The sequence below is a fragment of the Sorex fumeus genome, unplaced genomic scaffold (genome assembly GCF_029834395.1).
Source record: "Sorex fumeus unplaced genomic scaffold, SorFum_2.1 ptg000161l, whole genome shotgun sequence".
Classification (NCBI taxonomy): domain Eukaryota; kingdom Metazoa; phylum Chordata; class Mammalia; order Eulipotyphla; family Soricidae; genus Sorex; species Sorex fumeus.
The window spans coordinates 784,685-801,854 of NW_026606218.1; the positions used below are offsets into that span (position 1 = coordinate 784,685).

General features: G+C 57.2%; 1 protein-coding gene across 1 annotated transcript in view; it reads left to right on the forward strand.

Moving 5' to 3' along the window:
* TDRD5 (tudor domain containing 5) overlaps positions 1-14,172 on the forward strand; it is a 28,374-nt gene extending 14,202 nt beyond the window's left edge. The window contains exons 9-16 of the mRNA XM_056107332.1: positions 1,105-1,317; positions 3,555-3,621; positions 5,033-5,233; positions 5,931-6,089; positions 7,836-7,985; positions 9,134-9,298; positions 12,858-13,047; positions 13,922-14,172. Coding sequence (XP_055963307.1) covers positions 1,105-1,317; positions 3,555-3,621; positions 5,033-5,233; positions 5,931-6,089; positions 7,836-7,985; positions 9,134-9,298; positions 12,858-13,047; positions 13,922-14,172 — 1,396 coding nt within the window. The remainder of the gene's footprint in view (positions 1-1,104; positions 1,318-3,554; positions 3,622-5,032; positions 5,234-5,930; positions 6,090-7,835; positions 7,986-9,133; positions 9,299-12,857; positions 13,048-13,921) is intronic.
* The last annotated feature ends 2,998 nt before the right edge of the window (positions 14,173-17,170 follow it).

Below are 17,170 nucleotides of genomic sequence, written 5' to 3' on the forward strand. Positions count from 1 at the left end.
GAGCTCACTGCACATGAGACATGAGGGCGCCTCCTGGCTCTGTGCCTGGAACTGCACCTGGAAGTGATGGGGGGGTCGCGCACTGCTGGGGGTAAGGCCAGGGCCATTCCACCCCAGAAGCCTGCGTTCAGTCCACCCAGCTGTCTCAGTGCCCACATGCACAGACTTTGACCGAGACTGGCCCACGTCCCTCCCTGCACAAGGAGATCCCAGAGAGTGAGAGGCTGAGGTAGGATTTGAACCTGGTTTGCTGGGTTGAAGTCCCAGCGCTTATTTGGTTTATCCAGGAGAGGGCGCCCGAGAGCCAGCCATCGAGGACAGAGGAATACTTCCAGGAGGGGCGGAGGAAACGAGCTGGGAGGGCAGTGCAGGGCCCTCGCTCAAAGCCAAGGCTCACAGCTGCTGTTTGTTTGGGAATCAGCAACTCATGCCTTACAAATGTCCATTAGGAAGGGCTGGGCTGGGCGGAGTGATAGCACAGCGGAGAGGGCGTTGGCCTTGCATGCAGCTGACCCAGGTTCGACCCTCGGCATCCCATAAGGTCCCCCGAGCACCATCAGGTGTGATTCCTGAGTGCAGAGCCAGGAGGAACCCCTGGGCATCACCAGGTGTGATCCAAAAAGCAAAATAAATAAAAAGTGCTGGGGTGTGAGGCTGAATTACAGTCTTCACAGCAGAGAATGTGAGCAAGAATGAAGGTTCGAATTACCACGTGAAAGAATGTCGGGTAGGGCGTTTGCCTTGCATAGCCGACCCAGGTTCGATTCCCAGCATCCCATGGGGTCCGCCAAGCACCGCCAGGAGTAATTCCTGAGTGCATGAGCCAGGAGGAATCCCTGTACATCGCTGGGAGTGACCCAAAAAGCAAAAAAAAAAAAAAAAAACCCACAAAAATAACAAAAAAAAAATAAAAGAAAAAAGATGTTTGTTGATGAAGAGAAGTGATTTGAATAAGCAAAAAGCAAATAAACCTACTCGACATTCATAAATAGGCCTTGGCAGACCAGGAGAGAGAGGATTTTTTTTTCTCCGTTAGCCTTCGCTGCCCCTCACCGAGGTATCGGGTGGTCTCTGCTCTTTCCTGTCCCTCCCGGCCCATCCCAGGCGCTGCTACTCCAACCAGCTGGTTTCCGATCGCTACTCCATGCCGGAACGCTACATCCAGCCGGGCCATCTGTGTTGCGTCAGGATTTCCGAGGACAAGTGGTGGTACCGTGTCATCATCCATCGGGTGCTTGGCAAGCAGGAGGTGGAAGTGTTCTACCCCGACTTCGGGAATATCGGCGCCGTCCAGACGTCCTCCCTGAGGTTCCTCAAGTGAGTCGGCGCTGGGCAGGGTTGGGGGGGGGTCCCACCTGGTGATGCTCGGGGCCAACTCCCGGCTCTGCGCTCAGGAATCACTCCTGGTGGGGCTCGAGGGACCCTTTGGGATGTTGGGGATCGAACCCGGGTCAGCCAGGTGCTAGGCCAACGCCCTTTCTGCTGTGCTGTCACTCCAGCCCTATTATTATTATTTTGATCACCGTGAGATACAGTTACAAAGCTTTCCTGTTTGAGTTCCAGTCATACAATGATCAAACACCCATCCTCCACCAGTGCACATCCTCCACCACCAATGTCCCCAGGAAGCCCCCCATCCCACCTCTCCCCCCGCCTCTACAGCAGACAATCTCTCAGGGATCTTTTTTTTTCTTTTTGGGTCATACTGGCGATTGTCGGGTTATTCCTGGCTCATGCACTCAGGCATCACTCCTGGGGACCCTATGGGATGCTGGGGATCGAACCCGGGTGGGCAGCATGCAAGACGTGCAAGGCAAACTCCCTCCCCGCTGTGCTATCTCTCAGCAGCCCCGATCTATTTCATTTCCTTTTTTTGGAGGGGTTCTTCCTGGCTCTGTACTGAGGAATCACTCCTGGCGGGGCTCAGGGAACCCTAGGGGATGCCGGGGATCGAACTCGGGTTGGCCGCGTGCAACACCCTCCCTGCTGTGCTGTCTCCAGCCCCAGAGTTTCAGTGTTTAGGGGGTTCAATAGGCTCCAGATCAGAATGTGGGAGTTCTGTGGGGTCAGGAGCTTTCTTTGGTCCTGCCTTTCCCCCCTCTCGTTCCTGCCTTTCCATCCTTTTTTCTTCTGAGTACAGACATGGCAAATTGTCATTCAGTTTTACAGATAAGTTATAATCTCTCTGCCTGCCTTCATGTGGTCACTGTCACTGTCCTCCCATTGTTCATCGATTTGCTCGAGCGGGCCCAGTAACGTCTCCATCATGAGACTTGTTGTTACTGTGTTTGGCATATTGAATACGTCACGGGGAGCTTGCCAGGCTCTGCCGTGCGGGCGAGATACTCTCGGTACCTTGCCTTCATGTGGTAATATCCTGAATAGACCTTGACAATAATTGCAGTCTCTCTCTCTCCCTCTCTCTTCTTGATTTCCCTCTTTCCCTCTCTCTCTGTCTGTCTCTGAGTGTCTCTCTCTCTCTCCTTCTCTGTTTTTTTGAGCAGGGCTCAGGGCTTGTTCCTGGCTCTGTGCTCAGGGATCACTCCTGGTGGGGCTCAGGGGACCTGTATGGGGGGCTGGGGATGGAACCTGGGTGAGCTGTTTACAAGGTAGGTGCTTTCCTGCTGTGCTATGGCTCCGACCCTGTTGCAGTTTCTCAGTGCGGGAAATATTTATGGGATCATGGTAGAAGTTATAGTGAGAAGCACAAAGGTCAGACTCCTTACATATTTATTTTTTAAAAATGTGATTTTGGGGAGGGCTGGAGCAATAGCACAGCGGTAGAGCGTTTGCCTTGCACACAGCCAGCCTGGCAGAGCCGGGTTCGATTCCTCCGCCCCTCTCGGAGAGCCTGGCAAGCTACCAGGCTTGTATCTCGCCCCCCATGGCAAAACCTGGCAAGCTCCCCGTGGCGTATTCGAGATGCCAAACACAGTCACAACAAGTCTCACAACGGAGACGTTCCTGGGCCCGCTCGAGCAAGTCGATGAACAACAGGAGGACAGTGCTTAGTGCAGTGATTTTTGGGAAACTCCTGGCAGTGCTCAGGGATCATTCCTGAGTCTGTACTCAGGGCTTCCACCTGGCAGGACTCAAGAGTGCTCAGGAGTAATTCATTCCCTACCTCTGTAGGGTGGCGAATGGCACCAGGGTCAGCTGTGTGCAAGGCAAGAGCCTTACTTGCTGGACTTTCTCTCTAGCCCAGAACATCAGCTTTAACAGCGCATGAAGTAAAAGGCCCGAAATGACACGAATAGGGGCCAGAAAGATAGTTCAGTGGGTAGGGCACTGGCCTTGCATGCAGCCGACCAGGGTTCCAACCCCGGCATGCCGTGTGGTCCCCAGAGCACCACCAGAGTAACAGAGCCAGGAGGAACCTCTGAGCACATCGCCATGACCCCTCCCTCCCTCACCCTTCTCCACACACACACACACACACACACACACACACACACACACTTTGAAATCACGTGACTAGCCCAAATCAAGAAGTGAGTTTACGGTGGTTCTGAAGGGACCGAAACGCCCTTGTCTCTGCCTCTCACCCTTCACAGGTGCTGCTACACGAAGCTTCCAGCCCAGGCCATCCCTTGCTCGCTGGCGTGGGTCCGGCCGGTCGAGGTATGTTGGCTCATGTCCCAGGTTCTTGGGGCACACAGAGGCACCGTGGCCGGCAGCCCCGGACAGTGTGGCGGGGAACGCGGAGACATGGTGCTGGTGCTCAGTGGGGGCTGCCAAGGGAGTGTTCGTAGCGCCGTGTGGAAGGAGACGCCGTGCCTGTGGCCAGCGGGGCCCCAGCTCACAGAGGAGGTGATGGAGGGGAGCCCAGAAAGATCTGGAATGTGACAGGACACAGAATTCATCCCAGGTTGGGGGCTGGAGTGATAGCACAGCGGTGAGGGCATTTGCCTGGCACGCAGGTGACCCGGGTTCGATTCCCAGCATCCCATAGGGTCCCCTGAGCACCACCAGGAGTGATTCCTGAGAGCAGAGCCAGGAGTCAGCCCTGAGCATCGCCGGGTGGGACCCAAAAAGAAAAAAAAATCCATCCCGGGCAAAGGGGCTTTGAGAGAGGCTGAGGGTGGGGGAGCACTGTGGGAAGTGATGTGAGCCGGAGACCCCAGAAGTCAAAACCTGGGGCCCCACTCAGGAGCCGAGAGAACGGGCAGAGTTCTCCGGCGTTTCATCCGTACCAGGCTTGTCTGTAGTGTCGCCATTATGCACCTAATTGTGCATTTCTCTTGGGATTTTTTTTTGTTTGGGGACACACCTAGCAGTGCTCAGAGTTTGCTCCTAGCTCTGTGCTCAGGGGTCACTCCTGGCAGTGCTTGGGGTGCTGGGGATAAAATCAGGGTCCACCACGTGCAAGGCGAGTGCCTTGCCTGCCATTCTCTTTCCAGCTCTCGTTTTTCTTTCTTTCTTTCTTTTTTTTTTTGCTTTTTGGGTTACACCTGGCGATGCTCAGGGGTTTACACCTGGCCCCGCACTCAGGAATCACTCCTGACGGTGCCTGGGGGACTCTATGGGATGCCGGGAATTGAACCTGGGTCGGCCGCATATAAGGCAAACGCCCTACCTGTTGTACTATCTCTCCGTCCCCTCTTTTTTTTTTTCTTTTTTGGGTCACACCCAGCAATGCACAGGAGTTACTCCTGGTTCATGCACTCGGGAATCTCTTCTGGTGGTGCTCGGGGGACCATATGGGATGCTGGGAATCGAACCTGGGTCTGCCACGTGCAAGGCAAATGCCCTGCTCGCCGTGCTATTGCTCCAGCCCCTCGTTTTTCTTTTTGATTCTGGCTTTTTTCATCCTCAAATCTCAATATCCTTCAGAGTGTTGTCATTCCCCCGCTCCCTTGAATTCCTAGCCCACCAGCAGTTGTATTGCCATGGTAACTGCAGTGTCTGAGGCTGGGATGGAGCTCGGGGTGGAGGGCTGCATGTGTGAGCTCCTGGGCTCAACCCCCAGGGTTGCACCACCAACAGACAGTGAACACGACCTCCCACATCTAATTCCTCGGCTCCGTTGCAGGAACACTGGACAGCCAAGGCCATTTTGCAGTTCCAGAAGCTGTGCGGCTTGAAGCCGTTGGTCGGGGTGGTGGACGAGTACGTGGACGGGATCCTGAACATCTTCCTGTGTGACACGTCCTCCAACGAGGACGTCTATTTCCATCACGTGCTGAGAACCGAGGGCCACGCCATCGTCTGCCGGGAGAACGTCCCCTCCAAGGTGCAGTTGGCGCACACAGCTCCGTTGTGTGCAGTTCACTCTGCGCTCCCGGGGAGAAGCAGTTCTGACATGGAGGGCGTTCGGTTTCCTCGTGGACCTCAGACGTCCCAGATTGTCACCTTGGAGGCTGGAGGAGCCGGGACAAGCGCGCTCCACCGCTGAGCCACACCCTGTGCCCAGGGCTCCTGTCTTTGTCCCCTTTTGCTTTTGGGGGGTGGAGGCACCACACCCAGAAGGTCTCAGGGCCTGGGGTGCTGGCCTTGAACCAGGCCCCCTGCCCACTGTGTTTGCTTCCCGCCAGATGCCTGCCCGCTCCATGCAGAGTTCTCTCTCTTGACGTCAGCCACCCAGACTGGGCACTGTTGGTCTTTTAGACTGAGAGGGTTGGGGCTGGAGCAATCACACAGCGTTTGCCTGGCACGCGGCCGACCCGGGTTCGATCCCCGGCATCCCCTAGGGTCCCCCGAGCACCGCCAGGAGTGATCCCTGTGTGCAGAGCCAGAAGTCAGCCCTGAGCATCGCCGGGTGGGACCCAAAAAGCAAAACAAAACAAAACAAAACAGAAAAACTCACTGTGGAGATGTTTCTCGCTAGGATCTCTGAAGATAATAGTGCTGCGACCACACTTGAAAGCGCCGAAGAGCTTTTTCCCCCACTTGAGCCTGTGGCTGACGCCTCCTTCTCTTCACCCCCGCAGGGCTTCCGCGAGCTCAACCCCTTAGCTCTGTACACTAAAGCCAGCTCCGGACCCGAGGCTGCTGCTGTGACAGAACTGGGTCACCTGTCCCTGCAGCACTACTTCGGCGAAGACGGGGAGGTCAGCGCGCAGCCCAAGGAGGGCGAGTCCTGTGCCCCGGTAGGAGCTTTGCTGATATTACCTTTATGTTATTATTATTATTATTATTATTATTGTCATTTTTTCCCTTCTTGACAGGATAGTTTGGGGGTCACACCCAGCGGGGCTCAGGGATGACTCCTGGCTCTGCACTCAGGAATCACACTTGGCGGTGCTCGGGGGATCCCGTGGGATGCCGGGGGATCGAACCTGGGTCAGCCGCGTGCGAGGCCAACGCCGTCCCTGCAGTGCTATGGCTCCAGCCCCATCATTTTTGTTATTGCTAATAGTTGGGCACTTTCTCTCTGCAGAGCTACGGTGTTGCAAGTTCTGTAACTGTGACGTGTTATGTAGCGCTCCCAATCACCCCAAGAGCTTGCCTCTGTCATCACCTTTTGGTTAGGGCGGAGGCCATAGGCTTCCCAGCCCCAGGGAAGGTGGCCTGCACAGCGACCAGCATCCTCTCTGCTGCTCTATTTTCCTTCTGCCTCTCCGGCGCCTCTTAAATCCCGTTGCTGCCTCGCTGCTCTTGTGAATTCACCTGCACGAAGCCCAACGCTTCTCTTGACTCAATTTGGCATTTCTCAGTAACCCCCTGACCTGCTGGCAGGCCCCCCCAGCACCCACTGAATCACACCAGGGGCCTGCCCTGGGTTCCATCACGCTAGGGTTCTCTCAAGCTCTTCCGAGTCATTCCCGAGCCAGGAGTTAAGTCATGAGCTCTGCCAGGTGCGGCCCAGAAACAATCACAGTTCCGCCCCCAAAACAAATAAAACCTGTGATTCTGCAGATGGTGTTAGGCGATGCTCAGGGGTGTCTAGGGGTCCCTCCAGAGATTCCTCCAGCTGGTCGAGCAGTTCTGTGGGAGAACTCGGGGGATGCAGTGCTTGCGGGCCCTGGGGGACCAGGATGCTTTGGGGATCACAAGTTGAGTTGGGGTGCCAGTCTCGGGTAAAACGCTTGTTCACCTTAACTCCTGTGGCCTCTCTCTAGCCCCCATCTACATTAGAATGTTGCCAACCCCCCATTTGTGGCTTGGTCCCTGGAATACCCCGTGTCTTTTTTGGGGGGGTCACACCCGGCGATGCTCAGGGCTGACTCCTGGCTCTGCACTCAGGAATCACTCCTGGCAGTGCTCGGGGGATCCTATGGGATGCTGGGAATCGAACCCGGGTTGGCCACGTGCAAGGCCAACGCCCTCCCCACTGTGCTATCACTCCGGCCCCTTATTTCTATTTTTTTTCTTTTTGGACCACACCTGGCGATGCTCAGGGGTTCCTCCTGGCTCTTCACTCAGGAATTAGTCCTGGTGGTGCTTGGGGGACCCTATGGGATGCTGGGAATCGAACCCGGGTTGGCCGCATGCAAGGCAAATGCCCTACCCGCTGTGCTATTACTCCAGCCCGATACCCCGTGTCTTGAAGCATTCCAGGGGGTTCGCCCTCCCCTCATTGCACCCCAGTGCTGTTGAGATTTTCACACTCAGGTGGCTCTTTTGTTTTTCTTTTTGGGTCCCACCTGGTGGTGCACAGGGGTTCCTCCAGGCTCTGTGCTCAGGAATCACTCCTGGCGGTGCTCGGAGGACCCTATGGGATGCTGGGAATCGAACCTGGGTCGGCTGCGTGCAAGGCAAACGCCCTACCCGCTGTGCTATCACTCCAACCCCCTCCCTGATGGACATTGATTGCCGGGAGCTTGGTCAGTACCCCCAAAGGGGGGGTTCATGGCACAGATGTGGGGCCTCAAAGGGCTTCTCTGTCCTTCTAGCACGATGCCAGTGACGAGAAGGCCGGCAGCATCCGGAAGTCGGAGCCTCCGGACGGGCTGAGGGAGAGGGAGTCGGGCTCCGGGAAGACTCCTGACCTGGCGCCCCCGGGACCCATCCCCGAGCCCGAGGAACTGAGGGAGGAAACCGAGGTAGGAGGACGAGTCAGCGGGGGCTGCACACGGGCGCTGCCGTCCCCACAGGCCTCTCGGCTGCTCCTCACAGGGGCTCAGACAGAACTGGGGGGGGTGGTTTCTGGCTTCTGAGCATCCCTGACCCCCCCACCTTTCCGTGAGGACCAGCAACAGCCCAGCAGGGGAAACATTTATAAGGTGTTTTGAGGGGAAATCTTTGTTTTTTCGGGGCCACATCTGCACTGCTCAGGGCTCTCTCCTGGCTGTGCTGGCGGGGGTGGGGGACCCTGGGAGGTGCCGGGGATCGAACCCGAGAAAGATATGTGCAAGGCAGATGCCCTCCCTACTGCCCTGGATTGTCACTTTTTTTTTTTTTTGGGTCTCACACTGCTATGCTCGGGTTCCTCCTGGCTCTGCACTCGGGAATCACTCCTGGCAGGGCTCAGTGTACCCTAAGGGGTGCCAGGGATCGAACCCGGGTCCAACATGTACAAAGCAGCACCCCCATCCCCCATCATTTTTTGGGGGGGGGTCACACCCAGTGATGCTCAGGGCTGACTCCTGGCTCTGCACTCAGGAATCACTCCTGGCGGCGCTCGGGGGACCCTATGGGATGCTGGGAATCAAACCCGGGTTGGCTGCATGCAAGGCCAACGCCCTCCCCGCTGTGCTATTGATCCAGCCCCTGGATTGTCACTTCTGTCCACTGCTCGTGGCACCTTCATACTTTTGGTCACCTCCTCCAGGCAGTCAGAGGCTTCAAGCGGGGGAAGGACAGTCCATGACGACTCACGTTAACTTTGTGTGTGTGTGTGTGTGTGTGTGTCGGGGAGGGTTTGATGTCCAGGAGGGAACCCCAGAACCTGACTAAGCCCCAGCCTCAGCTGCGGCCCCACCTCCCACTGCGCCCTATGCCTGGCGGTCCTGGGTCTGAGCCTTTCCCATCTTGTGCCATGCCCAGGTCAGGCCTCTTGTGGCTGCCCTATTAGCTGTGTCTTCTGCCCCGCTGACTCCGAATGCATCATCCTCTTCATGGTCCCCTTCTCTTGACCGCGACCCCTGTGTCCCCCCTCCTCCCAGTGGCTGTAAACTGCCTCTCTCTGCAAGTCGAGGTGGGGCTGGCGTGCAGGGCCCCCAGTGAGTGTGTGTCCCCCACCCCTCCCCAGGAGGACATCCCCTCTGGAATGCCGCGCCTGGAGTCTGTGACCGTCAGCGGCGACATCTGGGATGACAGCTGGCTGCCCTTGCAGGCCGTGGTGGGCAGAGGAGAGGCGGCCACCCCTGGCATCCCCGGGTCGCCCCCGGCTGGCACGTGCGCAGAAAGACCCACGGTGAGAAAACTAAGGAGCCGGAAGTGGAGTGGGAACCCCGGGGGCCCTGTTGGGGTCCCTGCAGCCAGAGGCCGGGGTGCCCCAGAGCCTGCCCCGGTGTGTGACCCCAGACAGCAGCAGAGCAAAGAGAGGCGGTAGCGGAGAAGACCCCCATAAAAATGTGGAACTCCCAGGCAGCACAGACGCCATCCTGGGTTGCACGCGGCCGACCCGGGTTCAATTCCCAGCATCCCATATGTTCCCCCGGGCACTGCCAGGGATAATTCCTGAGTGCATGAGCCAGGAGTAACCCCAGTGCATTGCCGGGTGTGACCCAAAAAGAAAAAAAAAAAAGAAGACTCTTATCTTACCCTCACCACCTCAAGATGCTAACCTCTCCCTCCCTCCTTTTCCCTTCGGTGCTTGATTTTGGCCCTGTCTGGCCTCTGGGTCTTTGCAGGGAGAATATTGGCCAGTCTTGGGCACAACTGGATTCAAATCAAAATCTTTTCTCAGAGGAAGAAGAGTCGTGCTTAACTTGCCTCTTAGTATGTTTGCTGTTTGGTTTGTTTTGTTTGGGGGCCGCATCTGGCTGTGCTCCGGGCTGACTCCTGGCTCTGTGATCAGGGATCACTCCTAGGGGGCTTGTGGGACCATCTGGGGTGCCGGGATCAAACCTGGGTCGGTCGCCTGCCAGCCAAGCACCTTCCTCTCCATACTGTCTCTCCAGCTCCTGTGTGCTGTCTGGATACTAAATGTCTATGAAAAATCACCCAAGGGGCCAGAGTGATAGCACAGTGGGGAGGGCGTTTGCCTTGCACGTGGCTGACCCAGGTTCGATCCCCGGCATCCCATAGGGTCCCCCGAGCACCACCAGGAGTGATTTCCTGAGTGCAGAGCCAGGAGTAACACCTTAGTAGTGCCGGGTGTGACCCAAAAAGCAAAAAAAAAAAAAAAAAAGCTCAAGTTCAGAAACACAGAGGGCGGGTCCTGAGCATTAGAACAGTGGGGAGGGCGTTTGCCTTGCACGCATCTGACCAGGGTTCGATCCCTGGCATCCCATATGGTCCCCTGAGCCCTCCCAGGAGTGCCCCACCCCCACAAACCAAAACAAATAGCCCTAAAGGGTTGAAGGTGCCAGAGAAAAACTCAGGCATTGGTCACAGGCCAGTGCAGATGACTGGGCTATGTGCGGGGGTCCACGCATGCTCAGAAAGTGGAATCCTGCCCAGCGAGCCCCTCTCGGCCCTTGGCAGAACAGCCGACAGTGGGGGACGTTGGCTTCCCAGCTCGTTCATGTTGGGATTCCTCTCTTCCGAAGGAAAATTTTTTTCTCTCCTTTTTTTTTCTTTTTTTGGGTCACACCCAGCAATGCACAGGGGTTCCTCCTGGCTCTGCACTCAGGGATCACCCCTGGCGGTGCTCAGGGGACCATACGGGATGCTGGGCATCGAACCCGGGTCGGCCGCGTGCAAGGCAAACGCCCTCCCCGCTGGGCTATCGCTCCAGCCCCTGGAAATTCTGCACCAAACGTTGAAAGACACTTGAACTTCCAGGTGAGCAATAGAGCATATGGATCGAACGGTGGCTCGTTAGCGGAACGCATGCCTGGTGCGTGGAGCCCCAGGCTTTGATCCCCGGCCCCGGCCAGAGAGAAGAGCTATTCTCATGAGCTGAGCCGTGAAATGATAGACTCTGCTTCCATCCTGTCAGTTCCGTCTTTGATATTTGACAGAAAGCAGAGTGCTTTGCCCGTTAGGATTAACCCGAGGACAAAATCCACCGCTGACGGTTTCTCGGCTATATCACGAGTATCCGCAAAACAGGACAGCTGATAGAAATCAGGCTTCGGTGAGGAGGTGTTGAATCATAAGTACAGGAATCGGGGCCAGGCAGTGAGAACAGAGGAGAGACACACCAGATGACCCGGGTTCCATCCCTGCCGCACCTGTGGTCCTCAAGGCACCACCAGGAGCAATGCCTGCACCAGGAGTTAGCCCTGAGCACTGCCAGATGAGACCCAAATCCTCTCCTTCCCCCCTCCAAAAGAATACAGGTCTCAAATATGACAGACTTATTGGAGACAAGTTTATGGCAGATGAATCTTCTGGGCGATATATTTCCTCCAGGACCTGGTTACTGTGTTAGTGGTCATAAAACATGCCACATTACATAGAACATTCTTGAAATGTCGGCTGGCCTTGGCCCTGATGTCGACTTTCAGGTTTTGTTTCAGGGCTGATTCCTGGCTCTGCACTCAGGGATCACTCCTGGCGGTGCTCGGGGGACCCTATGGGATGCCGGGGATCGAACCCGGGTCGGCTATGGGCCAGGCCAACGCCCTCCCCACTGGGCTATTGCTCTAGCCCCTGATATTTTCTGAAACCAGGAAAGAGGTGGTCCCGTGGTTTTCTCCTCTTTCTCGGTGACATTCTAGCTGTGGGGTCCTTCTGTGGCTCCCAGGCCCATTTCAGGGTGCTGGGAGCTCTTGGTCGGGCTCATCTTGGCTGATAGGGACATTTCTGGGATGTAATTTAATTTATCCCACTTTTTTTTTAGCACAGCAGGAACGGCGTTTGCCTTGCACGTGGCCGACCAGGGTTCGATCCCCCGCATTCCATAGGGTCTCCTGAGCCCCACCAGAAGTGATTCCTGAGCGCAGAGCCAGGAATCAGCCCTGAACATTGTCAGGTGTGGCCCCCAAACAGAAAACAAAAATTTATTTTAAAAAAATTGGGGCGGGGCTGGAGAGAGAGCACAGCGGGTAGGGAGTTGGCCTTGCACACGGCCGACCCGGGTTCGATTCGCAACATCCCATATGGTCCCCTGAGCACCGCCAGGAGTAACTCCTGAGTGTAGAACCAGGAGTAACCCCTGTGCATGGCCAGGTGTGACCCAAAAAGAAAAAAAAATGGGGCTGGAGCAATAGCACAGCGGGGAGGGCGTTTGCCTTGCATGCAGCCGACCCGGGTTCGATTCCCAGCATCCCATATGGTCCCCTGAGCACTGCCAGGGGTGATCCTTGAGTGCAGAGCCAGGAGTAACCCCTGGGCATTGCCGGGTGTGACCCAAAAAGCAAAAATCAAATTAAGACGAGGGACCCCAGAGTGATAGCACAGCGGGGAGGGCATTTGCCTGGCACACAGTTGATCCCCGGCATCCCATAGTGTCCCCCAAGCACCGCCAGGAGTGATCCTTGAGTACAAGAGTTGGGAGTCATCCCTGAGCACTGCCAGGTGTGGCCCCCAAACAAAACCAGAAAAGAGCATAAAGCTGCAGGAACGGAGACGTGGGTACCAGGGTGTCCACAAAGGTGACCTTGTGCTGCGTCAGTGAAGAGACAGGGGCCGGTGAAAGAGAGGGTACGGGGGGCTTTCCAAGCTCTGTGTCTGCTGGGGCCCGGCCAGTGTCTTCTCTCTCCTTCCTCGGTCACGGGGCCATCCTTGAGGTCCAGGGCGTGTTTCTTGGCTGAGCCGCTGGGATGGCCCCCCCACCACTCTCCCCCTCCCCTCAGAGACAGTCCGGGGTCCTCCGGGTTCCTTGAGTGACGCCGCCTTCCTGTCTGCCCGTTTTCCCGCAGTCGGCCTCCCCAGAACCCCTGGATTTCTCGTCGCTGCCACAGCTGGAAGAATTCTACATCTCGCTCATCCAGGCCCAGCAGCCGGCCGGGAGCCCCGGGGAGCCCACCGCCCCGCAGAGCCCTGCACCGGACTCCACACCCACCTCCGCTGAGACCCCTGCCGAGACCCCCACCGCGCGCCCCGGCCCGGGTACGCCCCCAGCCCGGGGTCGGGGACGCCGCCTCCGACAGAACCTGACCTGGGTCTCCACCCGAGGGGCTCACGTCAGGGTTGGTGACCCCCCTGGGATGCTTGGCTAGCGAGGGTTTCCCTGGTGACCCCGGGGAGCGCCTTCTGGATCCTTCCTTCCCTCCTTCCTCCCTCCCTCCCTCCCTCCCTCCCTCCCCAGCGATGCTCAGGGCTGACTCCTGGCCCTGCACTCAGGAATCACTCCTGGCGGTGCTCGGGGGACCCTATGGGATGCTGGGAATCGAACCCGGGTCTGCCATGTGCAAGGCAAACGCCCTCCCCTGCTGTGCTATTGCTCTAGCCCCTCTTCTGGATTTTTCTAGAAGGAAGTTGGGCAACTGCAGGATTCTCTTCCTGGGATTGGAGTGCGAGCCCCTGTGGGGGTTGGTTGGGATTTTGATGTTTGGTTTTGGGGCCACGTCTGGCTGTGCTCAGGGCTGACTCCTGGCTCTGTGCTCAGCAATCACTCCTGGTGGGGCTTGGGGGACCCTATGGGATGCCGGGATCGAACTCGGGTCGGCTGCATGCGAGGCAAACGCCCTCCCCGCGGTCCCACCCCAGCCTCTGCTGTTTGCTTTTGGGGTGCCCTGGGGAAAAAAACTTCCCCTGCTCATTTCAGACCTGCTTCTCCTTTTCTGACAAGGACGTTTGTCCTTGTCTGCGTCTGATGCTCGGCCCTCACTTCTCTGTCCTTGTGGCCTGGCGTTGTCTGTGTCCCTACTTCGGTCCCCGTCGCCGCCACCCGTCAGAGGGGGCTTGTCACACGGGTCTTAGTCAGGACCGGGAGCGGGCGTGTGCGAAGCCACGCGAGACACGGCTTTTCGTTCTCTTTCAGCGGAAAGCCCCCCAGAGAACCCCCAGGACCCCGGGGACGGCGGGAGCAGCCACGCCATCACGCTGTTCACGGAGCGGAGCCCCGGCGCCATGGACCAGCTGTCCCTCATCCTGTCCCCCGATCCCCAGATGTCACAGAAGCTTTATATCCCCCGCAGCACCGCCACCGCCGCCCTGGGGGCCGCGGCGCGCCTGGCCACCTCCAGAAGCTTCCTGCACTGGTACCCCAGCGTGAAGAGGATGGAGGTGTAATGGGGAGGCAGGCTGGGGTCGAAGGACCGGAGCCGCGTGCACAGGGCGAGGCCGGGAGGACGAGGAGCCCCGGGCGGGGCACGGGGCAAGGCCTTCAGTTCTGGGGGTGTCTGTTAGCGGGGTGAGGGGCCGGCGGGTCGCCGTGTTGCGTGGGGATTGGGGTCTGGAGTTCATCTTCGTTTCTGTCGAACGTTCCCTATTCTGGGTTCGCCCTTGGTTAACGTAGTCACTTAAAGGAGGTTGGGTGGGGGTGGGCTTGGGGTTGGGTGTTCGTGGAATGTATCATGCCTTGATAAACGAAAAGTTGGAAAACTGATGTTCTGTGATCCGTGTTGAGAGAGACACAAACTGCCTGGCAAGCTCACTCCAAGCCAGCCCTCTCTCTCCTCTCTCTCTCTCTTCCTTTTGCCTCTCCCACCTGTGAGTGATAGTACCAGGGAAGGTACTTGCCTTGCATGTGGCCGACCCAGGTTCCATACCTGGCCCTTCATAGGGTCCCCCGAGCACCACCAGAAATGATTCCTGAGTGCAGAGCCAGGAGGAAGCCCTGAGCATCTCTGGGTGTGGCCTAGCCTCGCCCCCCCAATGTATAGATATACACTTATATAAAAATATGTGTGCACATAAATATATATGTACATATATAACACATATGTAGAAGCAACATTGCGAGTTGATTCAGCAGAAGCAGGTTCCCAGGAGGGTTTTGTGATTTGGGTTTGGGGGCTGGCGGGGTGCCGGGACCGTCTCCGGCCTGGTAGCAGCATCTGTGGCATCTTGTGACAAGGATGTGGCTTTGGGGCTGGCTTTGTCCCAGGTGGGGGTGGGGGGGAGGGGGGCTGTCTGAGTTGGTTCGTGGGTCGGACCCCACAGCTCTGGGCCACACCACCTGCCTTCCTGCTCTCGCCTTGTGACCCCCATCAGCCTCTGAGTTTTCTATGTGTGTGTGTGTGTGTGTGTGTATGTGTATGTGTCTGTGTCTGTGTCTATATATGTCTGCGTATGTGTCTCTCTGTACGTGTCTGTGTGTGTGTGCTTGTGGATATCTGTGTATGTGTGTTTGTGTTTGTGTGTCTGTGTGTATGTCTTTGTATATGTGTGTATGTGTATGTGGGTCTGGGTCTCTGTGTATGTGGGTCTGTGTGTATGTGTGTTTGTATCTGTATGTCTTTGTATATGTGTCTGTGTGTCTGTGTATGTAGGTCTGTGTCTCTGTGTATGTGTGTCTGTGTGTTTGTGTCTGTGTATGTCTTTGTATATGTGCATGTGTGTGTATGTGTATGTGGGTCTGTGTCTATGTCTGGGTATGTGGGTCTGTGTGTGTGTGTCTATGTGCATGTGTGTTTTCAGCACCAAGGACAGGTCTCACCACAACACTGGCCCTCCCTGCCCCACCTCTCCCAGTGAGCAGGAAACCCCCCACATGGTCATTTCCAAACTTCCATGCCAAGCCAAACCCATTCATTCTCCCTTCCTGGCACGCCCAGCCCTGGGTCTTGGGGACCAGCCCAGGGACAGCTGCCCTCTCCTCGGCCTGCGCTGGGCCTGCCCGTCCCCACTGGCTGGGAGGAGGGGTGCCACATGCTGGGTTGGGGGGCACGGAAGCAGATTTCCTGCTGGAAGTGCATCGTCCCCTCCCCCATCTCTCCCTGCCCATGAGTAACAGCCTCTGCTGCTGGTTGGAAATCTGGGGCAGCTCCCGAAGGTGGGAGGCAGCCCGGGGAGGCGGGCTCTGGGGGCGGAAGCGTCTGTGGGGGCGGACGGAGAGGGGCAGCCCTGGCCCTTCCTCCCTGCATCCCTCGTGGCCTCGCTCAGTGAGAGGCGGTTGCTGCCAGCAGGTGCCCAGTGAGGGCTGCCGGTTCTGACAGGCTCAGCGGGGCTGAGTGAGAGCAAGTGGGGAGGAAGCTGACGGTGCAGTTACCGACCCGGATTCTGTCCCCGGCACCGGGTATAGTCACTGAGCTGGCCAGGGTGATCCCTGAGCACAGGACCTAGAGTCAGCACTGAGCCCGCCAGGGTGATCCCTGAGCACTGAGTTCAGGAGTCAGCCCTGAGCACTTCCAGGGTGACCCTTGAGCATTGAGTCAGGAGTCAGCCCTTAGCACTTCTAGGGTGATCCCTGAGCACTGAGTCAGGCATCAGTTCTGAGCATTTCAAGGGTGATTACTGAGCACTGAGTCAGGAGTCAGTTCTGAGCATTTCAAGGGTGATTCCTGAGCATTGAGTCAGGAGTCAGCCCTGAGCACCACCAAACAAACCAGACAGAAATAACCAGCACACCCAGGGGCCGGAGCAATAGCACAGCGGGGAGGGCATTTGCCTGGCATGCGGCTGACCTGGGTTCGATTCCCAGCATCACATAGGGTCCCCCGAGCACCGCCAGGAGTGATTCCTGAGTGCAGAACTAGGAGTCAGCCCTGAATATTGCCGGGTGTGACCCAAAAAGAAAAAATAATAGTAATAATAATAATATAGAGTCACAAGGAGGCGTTTGCCTTATATGCGGCCGACCCGGGTTCGATCCCCGGCATCCCATAGGGTCCCCTGAGCACCGCCAGGAGTGATTCCTGAGTGCAGAGCTGGGAGTCAGCCCTGAGCATCTTTGGATGGGACCCAAAAAGCAAAAAAAAAAATTAAAAAATTAAAAAAAGAAATAACCAGCAAGCCTGGACACCAGGTGCCGTAGGAGCAGGGAGGGGCCGTCACTCAGCTACACATCTCCTCTGCTCTCCTATAAGTGACCAGGACAGTGCAGGGACGAAGGGACATTCCAGGGGTGGTGAGGGCACAGGCAGGCACCGGGTTCCGCTTGCTGTGAGCTGTGGGGACACCAAGGCCAGGTGGGCCGTGGGCCTGGGTGCTGGCACGGGGCCACTTCCCCTCCGGGAAGTTCATGTTTCCCTGAAATTGTTCCCGGGTTCGGGTGGGTGGGGGAGGGGCTCCTTGCTTTGGGCCTTAAATCATGGGGACTCATCACGGCTGCCACTACCCAGGGTCT